Source organism: Echinops telfairi, unplaced genomic scaffold (assembly GCF_000313985.2).
Source record: "Echinops telfairi isolate 266 unplaced genomic scaffold, ASM31398v2 ScPeMD7_2;HRSCAF=8, whole genome shotgun sequence".
NCBI classification, from domain to species: domain Eukaryota; kingdom Metazoa; phylum Chordata; class Mammalia; order Afrosoricida; family Tenrecidae; genus Echinops; species Echinops telfairi.
Window position 1 is genome coordinate 64,403,565 of NW_022103898.1, and position 10,402 is coordinate 64,413,966.

General features: G+C 45.7%; 1 protein-coding gene across 2 annotated transcripts in view; it reads left to right on the plus strand.

The window, feature by feature from the left end:
• Positions 1–6,925: 6,925 nt before the first annotated feature.
• MDM1 (Mdm1 nuclear protein) overlaps positions 6,926–10,402 on the plus strand; it is a 34,317-nt gene continuing 30,840 nt past the window's right edge. Inside the window, exons 1-2 of one of the 2 annotated variants that reach the window (XM_045290971.1) lie at positions 6,926–7,030; positions 8,007–8,121. In XM_045290971.1, the coding sequence (XP_045146906.1) occupies positions 7,013–7,030; positions 8,007–8,121 (133 nt within the window). In that variant the 5' untranslated portion in view covers positions 6,926–7,012. The remainder of the gene's footprint in view (positions 7,031–8,006; positions 8,122–10,402) is intronic. The other variant, XM_045290967.1, reaches the window with a different exon arrangement.

Below are 10,402 nucleotides of genomic sequence, written 5' to 3' on the forward strand. Positions count from 1 at the left end.
CACACACACACACACACACACACACACACACAAACTACACACACATACACACACCGAGAATTACTTCACTCAGCATGGCCTTCAATGGAGGAGTACACACACACACACACACACACACTCTTCCCGTTGTCAAGAGAATTTGGAGCCCCTTGCCTCTCCAAGAGATGTCCGGCAGATTAAAAGTCAGACACTCCACTGTAAACAAAGGCGTCCCATGGCTGAAAGTCTACAGGCAAACCGCACTTGGCTCATTGTTGTCTTAATCACAGACCTGCTTCTTCGATTCTTTCTAATTGAAATGTGAAGAATCATCACGTTTGCTTCGGAGACTGCATCCATCGATTGCATTTTCTTCTCTCTCTCTTTTAAAGTTGGCCATCAAATTTTTTGACATAAGGAAAATGCAGTGACTATCTATGGAAAAATGCAAAAGAAAGCGGCTGTCAGCCAGATTGCTTTTTGACAAAAGGATGAGTTCAAGGTTGACCAAGGAAAAGCCCAGTAAGCCTGACCTTAGAGGAAATTGAAGCATTAGAGCACATCTTTAAATGTGGAAACTGGCATTTCACAGTTACTTGGCAAGGTGTTTCTCTTGCAAATAAAATCATTTAAGTATACAAACACAAGGTTGGTTGGTAAACGCGTGGTATGGTGGAATGTTCTACAACAGTTTGACTTTGAGATCTGAATCAACAAGGAGAAAAAAAAAAGAGGAGAGCCAGAAAGTTCTGAAGGACCCAGATACCCAGTCAGTTACCCTTATGGAAAGAAATGGATCTCCAGCAAATGTGAGTCATCGTCTTGCAAGGAACTGCTGCCTGGAGCCAGCGACCCAGGCAAAACAAAAGGGAAACGGAAAGGCCTTTGGGATCAGGTGTTTCCAGGGATGGATTTGCAAAGCAGCCCCTTTATCCAGCCTGCACTTTAGGCCCCAGTCTTGGCTCAGACTTTCTGCCACTATCTTTAAAAGCACCTTCAGAATACTAGGGCGCTCACGTTTAGCCCCTTCCCTAGTCCGCCTTTCTATTCACTCATTGTCAGGTGTTCTTTGTGGACGCGTCTGTCCCGAAATTAGAGTGTCGTCGGATTTGCTAGATCTTCCTTACCCTTTTGTCTCCCTTCTTCAGCTCGTGTCTGACTGGGTTTATCGGTTCATATCGGTGCTGCTGTGGTTGTAAAATAAATATAAACATTCTCCAATGTTTCAATCGCCATTGAGGAATTGATATGAGATTGTTAGATTTGTGATCAACTTCCTGCTTTTAGAGTGCCTGTTTGATATTTCAAGGGCAGCTAAGCGTTGCTTTAAAGGATGCTGATACGTCTCTATAAGAAGTCTATTGGGATATATGTCAATCAAGGCGAATCTAGACAGGGCCAATGGAAGGGGTTAGTTGAAGTAATGAGAACAGCTCAAGGGGTAACTGTTATCAAAACCTGCGAGTTTCCCCTCCATTTACAAATCAACTGAATACAATGCTCTTCATCGTCAAAGCTGCGGCTAATGGAGTCAGTCTCCTGAGCAAGGGCCAAGGCCCTGGGAATGCTGCCATTACATGGCCTTGCAGGACAGGACCAGACTATACGATCTGTTGTATTCCTTGCTATTTTCCGTTGAGACCCTTCCATGTTGGTTCATAAGAAATACCTTTTTTTCTAAGGGTTGGATGAGGGTGTGTCCATTAAAGTATTGCCTCTCAGCGACAATCTTGCCCTCACTCTGCATTATGGGAGTCCGGGTAGTGCAAATGGTTAAGCACTTGGCTACTAAGGGAAAGGTTGGTAGTTCAAGTCCACCTAGAAGCATTAAGGAAGAAAGACCTGGCAACGGTCTCCTTCAAACAAATCAGCCACTAAGCATTTCAATTCTCCTATGAGACATATGCAGTTGCCAAGAGTTGGAATCAGCCTGGAGGAGGCAATTGGTAATGCTGGGGCTGGGACTCTACACCCTGCGGCGGTTCTCTGTTAGGTCTGCTAATAGGGGACACAAGAGAGAGACTGGAACGATCAGTTTTACGTGCTGTTCCTCTTAGAATTCCCATAGCAATGGCGTTTTTAACCCTCGGATGGCAATGGTTGTAATTTCCAGGTTTTACTTTTTCTTTTACTCTGCCATTCTCAGAACCAGCCTCATATTTTGGTGAGACATTAGCATCTACCAGGCTGTCCTTCTCAGAGATTCCATCCACTCCAAAAGGCCTCTCCTGCAAACACCTGGTTCTTGTGACCTCATCATTTGCCCTTTGTTCTCTCTGCGTTAGGGGGCTGTTAGCTGTTTCCTGTTGCCTCTTTTAGCTGCCTTCTTTTCTTTTTTTAAGCTCTCCAATAACTCATTCACCAGCCACCTTATAATTAAGTTCTCTTTATTGAAATCTCTAGTGTGGTTTCTGTTTTCCAAGCTAGGCCTTAACAAATGCAGTATGTGATACCCAAAGGGGGCCAAACCCACCTGGATCTGCTGGATCGGCAGTCCCAGAGGAAGGGAGCAGCCTGCCCTGCCGTCTGGACCTGCTGTAAAGCCTGCTCCTGCTTTGGACTCCCAGATGTACTATTGATTTAACTCGTCCCCTGCAGATGGACCTGCGGGCTGTTTCCAGCCTTTTGTTACTATCAACAATGCATTACATTTTTTCCCCACCACAAATGTGTGAAATACTTGTGAGCTAGGTTAATAAAAGTGGAATTGCCAAATTGCCCTTCCTAGAGGTCATACTCATTTAGTCTCTCTTGGGCAACAAACGGATCTATTTGCATGAGACAGAAACATCAACAAAGGGAAGCAGGAACCTGGCATGACATTCTCATGTCATAAGAGGGCCTTGACTGAAGTGAGAGAGAACCATATGAGCACAGGATGGGGTCTTGAGGAATTACTTCTGATGTAGATTCCATGGAGTTCATTTAGAGTGCTTGCGGAAAGGAAGAAGGCTAACATACAAATGGAAAATGCTCTCTGAGATGCCTCACTTCAAAGAGGCCACCAGAAAAGTCCTTTGCCAGAGGCTGGCAATTGGAGGGAGCTTCCTGCATCTATCCCTGCTCAAGGAGGCTTGGGCACCAAGCACAAATAGTTGGTAGTCAGCAGGAACAGTGAGAGCTCCAGACATGTGGCTTTTAGCATAAGGACCCATTGATGGGCACACTATATGTGGTAGTAATCACACATGGAAGAAGCTGAGGTTGTTAGGTGCCATCGAGTCAGTTCTGGCTTCTAGTGACTCTACGTGCAACAGAAGGCCACATTGCTGGGCTTGGCCAGCCTCATCGTTGTTCCCTTCGAGCCCATTGTTAGAGCAGTGTGCCAATCCATCTCATTGAGAGTCTTCTTTTCTTTGGTTGGCCTTCTATTTGACCAAGCATGCTGTCCATCTCTTCCAGGGGCTGATCCCTCCTGATAACATGTCCAAAGTGCACGAGATAAGCTCTTGACATCCTCACTTCTAGGCTGCATTCTGGCTCTACTTCTTCTAAGACATCTAAGGCAGCAGTTCTCAACCTGTGGGATGCCAGGAGGGGAGGGGTGCAGGGGGCGGGGCGGGGTGTGTGTCGAAGGACCCTTTCACAGGGGTTGCCTGATTCATAACAGTAGCAAAATCATAGTGATGAAGTAGCAACGAAAATAATTTTATGGTTGAGGGTCACCAAAATATGAGGAACTGTATGAAAGGGTCGTGGCATTAGGAAGGTTGAGAACCACTGATCTGAGGACTCCCCAAAACAATTGGATGGGATTTTTTAGGCTGTTGGCTCTGGTTTTTTGCTTTTTTCCAGAAGAGAGGATAAGAGCTGGTAAAATAAAGGTGACAAAAACTCTCATTAGGCTTGCCCCCTTTTTCATTTCTCCATCTTTGCTTCATACACTGGGGTAGACCTTAGTCCAAAATCCACAAGGTAAAATGTTCTTCTTCAAGCCCTCATAACCTGTCTTTAGCAAACCTAGGTATGGCCAGGTCACCGTACAATCCTTTTGTTGATATGGTTGTTTATCCTGTGCTCAGAATTGCTCAACTGCAGTTACCATTGTCCTCTTTGAACAGACAGGTTACCATCTGTTCTCTCTGCCACTTTCACCTCAGAATAATTATGAGGTAACAAAACTAGGTGTACCAGAGCAGTGTCTCCTGTTCTGCAATATCTGGCTACCTTCCTAGAGGGCGCTTTTGTTTCATGTTCTTGTTTGTGCCCTTCTTAATATACACAACAGAGATGCTGTCACCATCGGTTAACATTTATCAAGGGACCCCTGGATGCATGGCTGCTTGGGGACTATTTAGTATTCTCTTTGTTGCAGAGATCAGGTAGCTCCTTCAAGTGAATTTTAAAGCATCTTCACTAGTGACAGAGAAGAACAGAGAGATCCATTAGTATTCAGGAACACAAGCCTTTGCAGAAAATGCATCAAGGGTCTGTGTTAATGTGTGGAGGTTTAAAGGTGGGGATGCTCCTATCCAGTCAACTAATGACAAAAGCAAAAGGTACTGAATTCATTGTTTCTGGACGAAACCTGGCAGCATTCCAGTCAGACATCTGGCCTTTGATCATCCCATTTGCCTGTTTATTGAAGCTCTTCTTAGAATCTACTTGACAGTAGTAGGTTTCTTTCTTTGAAACCGAAGTTCTTCTGATCTTCAAGGATGAGTCTGAGTGCTTCTTCCTGAAGCTTTTTCCATTCATCTGTCCCAGGAGTGACCCCTACCTCCAAACTCCCATTACCCTTAGCATTTATACCTCGCACATGGGAATTTAGCACACATTATACTAAAAAGAACCAACCAATCAAATAAAAAACAGAAAACAAACTTATCGCTGTCGATTCTGACTTGTAGCAACCCTATAGAACGGAGTAGAACTGCCCCTTGGGGTTTCTGAGGCTTTTAAATCTTTATGGGAGCAGAAAGGCCTCATCTTTCTCTTGCAACTCACTTGGTGGGTTTGAACAGTTGACCTTGCAAATAGCACCTCAATGCATAGTGCATTATACCACCAGGGCTCTTTATACATGATTGTTGTTAGCTGTCATCAAATAGTCAGTTCTGATTCAATGACTGTAAGCACAACAGAACAAAACACTGCCTAGTAATGTGCCACCATCACATCGTTCCCATGTTTGGGACCATTATTGCGGCCACTGTATCAATCCACCTCATTGAGGGTCTTCTACTTTTTCCGTGCCCCTCAATGTCACCAAGCATGATGTCCTTCTCTAGGGACTGGTCTCTCCTGACAACATGTCCAAAGTAAATGAGACAGGGTCTCTCCATCCTTGTCTTTAAGAAGCATTCTGGCAGTATTTTCCCCAAAAGAGATATGTCTCTTGGCAGTCCATGGTACTTTCAATATTCGTCTTCAGCACCACAGTTCAAATGCATTGATTATACTATTATTCAATAACTATGTTACTCTATTACATTTTATTATATGGTCTATCATACTATTATATATTCTAATATTATTGAATAAGTGTTTATTTTTCCCAATTATACTTCAAAGCTGGACACATAGTTTCTTTCATCACAATCTTCAGGGTCACCACATGTTCTGCCAATAGAAGAATCTCAAGAAATGTTTGATAATGATGGTAATCCCACCTCCATCAGTTGATTCCAATTCATAACAACTCTACAGAAGAGAGTTGAACTGATCCTTAGGGCTTCTGGGATTGTTAGGACAATAGTTTTTTTCTTCACAATCTTCATGGTCTGCTTATGTCCTGCCATTGGTAGAATCTCAAGTAATATTTGATGTGTTTCCAATTCATAACGCTATAGGACAGGGTAGAAACTGCTCCTTAGGGCTCTGAGACTGTAAGTCTTTACAGGAGGAGACAGCCTCATCTTTTACCTGCTGAATAAGCTGGTGGGTTTGAGCCACCAACTTTGGGGTTATTAGCCCAATGTTTAAGCAACCACACCTCCTTGACAATGGCAATCACATTGAGTCGATTCATAACGACCCAATCCGACAGGGTAGGACTGCCCCTTTGGGTTTCTGAGACTGCATCTTCGTGGGAGTAAACAGCCTCATCTTTCTCCCAGGGAGTGACTGGTAGGTTTGACCAATTGACCTTGTGGTTTGTAGACCAACACAAAACCCACTACACCATCACGGCTCTTGATAATAGCAATAGTCGATGTAAAGCTGACGGAAGTCTACTTTTTAAACGTGGGTGAGTTGAGCCTGAAAACCATCTTTAATAAATGCTTACTAATTTAAATGTTGTACATATATCTTTTTTTGGCGGGGGACCTGGGAAATTAACAGAGAGAAAGAACATCATTGCAAAGAGAGCTGTTTGTCTTTCAAGATTCATACATCCCACTCCTTCAATGGGATAAGAGGGACCCGAGTGGCGTAGTGGCCAGGCATTAGGCTGCGATCTGCATGGTCAGCAGTTGGAGACCACCAGCAGCTCCCTGGGAGAAAGATCGGGCTTTCTGCTCCCATAAAGAGTTACAGTCTTGGAAACTCACATGGGAGGCTCTACTCTGTGCAATAGGATCGCTATGAGCCGGCGTCGGCTTTGTTTGGAATAAAGAACACACATATTTCATGACGTTAAGAACAGCGGCCACACAACTCCGGCAGAACGCAGCCCCTTTGTTGCGCCGGATCCCGCCTCACAGAGAACCTTCGAACCTCGCCCGCACGGAGGACAAGCGAGCCCCGCCCACCCGCGTCTGAACGCCTCATTGGTCAGTTTTCCTCTCCCGACCTCCCACCGGCCTTCCGGATTTGGCACGGGAGGAGGGCGTCTCCCTTTCGAGCCCTGATTGGTAGAATTTTAATAAAGGCCAGCGACTCTCCGAGTCTCTATTGGCCCTTACTCTAGAAAGTGGGCGGGAAATGGCAGAGCGACGGGCCGCTGGGCGGGAAGCGCAGAGTGCGCCGGCGCGTAGTCTGGGACGCCGGGCCGGAGTTTTTCCTAGGGAACCAACTGTTGTCGCCCCGCCCCCCGGGGCTTTTTGTCCCGTTAACTGTCGGAGTGGCGGGGGCGTCCGAGCTGGGCGACATGCCGGTGCGCTTCAAGGTGAGGCCGGGGGTCTCGGGGCCTTGGTCACCCCGGAGAGCCGCGTCGGGGCGGGGGTGGGCGCGGGGCCAGGCCGGCTTTGCACAGCGCCCCTCGGCCCCGCGGAGTCTGCGCGGTCCTGGCGGATGCTCGCCTCCCCACACCTAGGTCTCTACCTAATGGGGGAGCGGTAGATGCGAATCATCCAGATGTGTTTTGGCGGGGTGTACAGGATGTGGGGGCAGAAAGAGAATTAAATGCGATTTTAGATTGGAACTCAGCTGGCCCGTCTCACGGTCTAGCGTTGAACACCTCTTTAAAATCTCCAAGCGTGTCTGTGTTTTAAAGTCTCGAGAAACACGTGTTTAGTTAAGACGGAGGATTAAAACAAAAACAGAAAAACCGTATTTTTGTGCATTTTTTTAAAGATTTGTGAACAGTTCCAGGGAGCTCCCAGGGCTTAGCAACCTTCCACACAACAGGTGGCCAACCACTGCCTCCCAGGACCTCATCCCTTTATTTGCAGGCTTGCTTGCAGAATGTGTGCGTGTGTGCGTGTGTGCGTGTGTGCGTGTGTGCGTGTGTGCGTGTGTGTGTGTGTGTGTGTGTGTGTGGTTGGGCACTGGGTATAATATGTAATAGTGCGTACTAGGTGGGTGAGCATTTAATTAGGATACTATCTAGTGGTTAGTTTCTCCTGTCACCTGTTTCCAGACAAGAGCTCAGGCTTTGGCAATCCATCAGAAAGTAGCTTCTCAGAGCCTCCCGATCCCTGCTAGCATCTGCGTGGTTTGGGTGTGAGGATTAAAGGAGACAATGCACGTGAACGGCTTAGCATGGGGCTTGGTAAATATTAGCTGTTATGAAGGACCTCTTCTGTGTTTAATTATCTGTTTTCGAATTCTCTTTCTTTGGAAGCTCAGGAGTGATCTTAATAGGTACCTTTAAAAAGTGTTTATTGATCACATGGTACTCCCATTGTGCTTGCTATTTCCAGGGGCTGAGTGAATACCAGAGAAACTTTCTGTGGAAAAATTCCTATCTGTCAGAAGCATACAATCCTTCAGTAGGACAAAAGTACCCATGGGCTGGACTTAGATCAGATCAGTTAGGTAAGTTCATCAAACTCATGCCATTATAACCTGAGTAAACTTGGTCTACTCCTGAAAAACCACTTAGTTAAGGGTTGTGAAGCATTGTTCAGTTAGCCTGGTTGACTTACTCGTTTAACAGATTTGTCATGAGGATACTTTGAGGGTCAGGACTACTACTAGCTGCTGGAAGATAGTCTGGAGTGAGACACATTTCCTGAACCTCAGGAGAAGCGGCGAGGAATCAACTGCAGAAGGCAACAAGGAGGTTCTAGTTGCTACACAGAGTTGTAGGATAATGGGTTAGATAACTCGGGGAGGAGTTGATGAGAGGCTCACTTTAGATTCCGTAGTCAGGAATGGTCCAGAGGAGGTGATGTTTGGGCCTGGAGTTGGAAGCTGAGGAACGGTCATCCCAGGGTACGGGGTAATGGAAGCCGGGATGGATTTAGGACTTTGCCCAAGGTTCATTGCTAGAAAATGGTAGAATCATGATTTACAATCAGATCATGGTTGTTCAGTCATAGCCCACGGATTCAGAGCCCATCTTGTCACCACATGTGCCTTCTTCATGTGTCTCAGGGAATGCAGGGTTTACCAGAGTATGGTAGATGGGCTAGCAGACTGGCTGGCATCAGTACAACCGCTCGTTGAATTTTTCCTCTGTAGAATATAAGATGTCCAAGAATAGGTCTCTGTCTGACTGGCTACCCTGTTTCCAGTCTTTTACATGGGCCCCTGGCACACCCTAACATTATTAAAACTTGTTTTTGAATGAATGAATAACCTTGAGTTTGAACCTGAGATAGCTATGTGAGTCTGTTTTACCAAGTGGGAAGAAGCTATGAGTCTGTTTTACCAAGTGGGAAGAAGGATGCCTGTCGTCCAGGATTGCTGGTTGGGGATTAAGTGAGGTGCTTCATGCAAAGGCCTGGCGTATATATATTCACGTAGTGTTTGATGTTTTATTATATATGAGATGTGACTGGCTAGTCAGCAACTCCCTGAAATGCTAACATTTTTGAAACCAGGAAACCATATGGATATGTGTGTGTGTGTATGAAGAAACATGCGATATATATGTATACATATATATATATATATATATATATAGAGAGAGAGAGAGAGAGAGAGAGAGATAGAGGTTTTATATGTTTATGGCATCAAGGCTGGGAAGTGAACAAGATAGTGTTTCTAGGATTTGTGTGGAGAACAAAGGGGAGGGAGATCTGAGTGGTGACTGTAGGGTTTCTCTGGAGCATCAGGATTCTTGATCTCGGGCCTGAGTTTGGAGACCACGTCTCAGAGATGGTGGTGGGAGTGCCTCCCTCCACGTACTTTTTCCATAAGAGCAGACACTTGACAAATGTGTGTTTCCATTCAAGTCAGAATACGAAATAAATCTCTCTTAAAGTGTAGACATCTCACCGAGGGCTTAAAGGGATATCAAGATCCCGGGGAACTGGCTTTCAAGGGAGTTGCCTTCATGGCATCTCCGCTTGGTGTGAAGGTAGGATGATAAAGTGAGCACACAGGAGCGAAGCCACTTCACAGCAGGATGCGTTCTGATGGGAAGGATGTCCTGTGTGACAAACTGGTGGACTCCGCCACTCGGTAGGGGTCGTGGGGTGAAAGTGCCAGCATGTCCAGAAAGCGAGTGGGCATTTAGCAAGGAGCAGGTTTACCAAGGACTGGATGTACATTTCTTCAAAAACGGTGTATTTCTTCTCCCTGGAGTCTCTGGGTGGTGCAAAGAGTTAGCTTGCATGGCTGCTAACCAAAAAGCTAGAGAGGCTTTGGGAGAAAGGCCTGGCGATCCACACTAAGAACCCTGTGACGCACAGTTCTTCATTGACACACATCGTCGATCCTGGCAGCCATGAGTTGTCATTGATGGGGTGGGGAGGGGGTGAGTTTTCCTCTGCGATTTGCTGCGCTGAGGAATAAAAGCAGAGCACTTGAAAAGCTCTTCCTTTGATTTTTCTCTTCTCCCAAATGCCTGCCTCTGTGTTAAAGCAGGAATAAATGCAAGGCAGTAGCCCTCAAATGTTTGCTCTCATACCCCTAGAAAAATTCAGAAAGTCTGGTTCCCCTCAGACATTTCTTTATTATCATGATTGTTTCCATTGAATCCTTCATTTAGTTACCTGCATGTTTTTCTGTTAGATTACAGATCTTTCTTGTTCTGCTCTGGAATTTGTCAGCATCAGGAATTCATTTGCATCGGGGCTTCGTTACAAAATCCATAATCTAGAGTTTGCAGGAGAGCCACAGACAGAGAGCCATAATCTAGAGTTTGCAG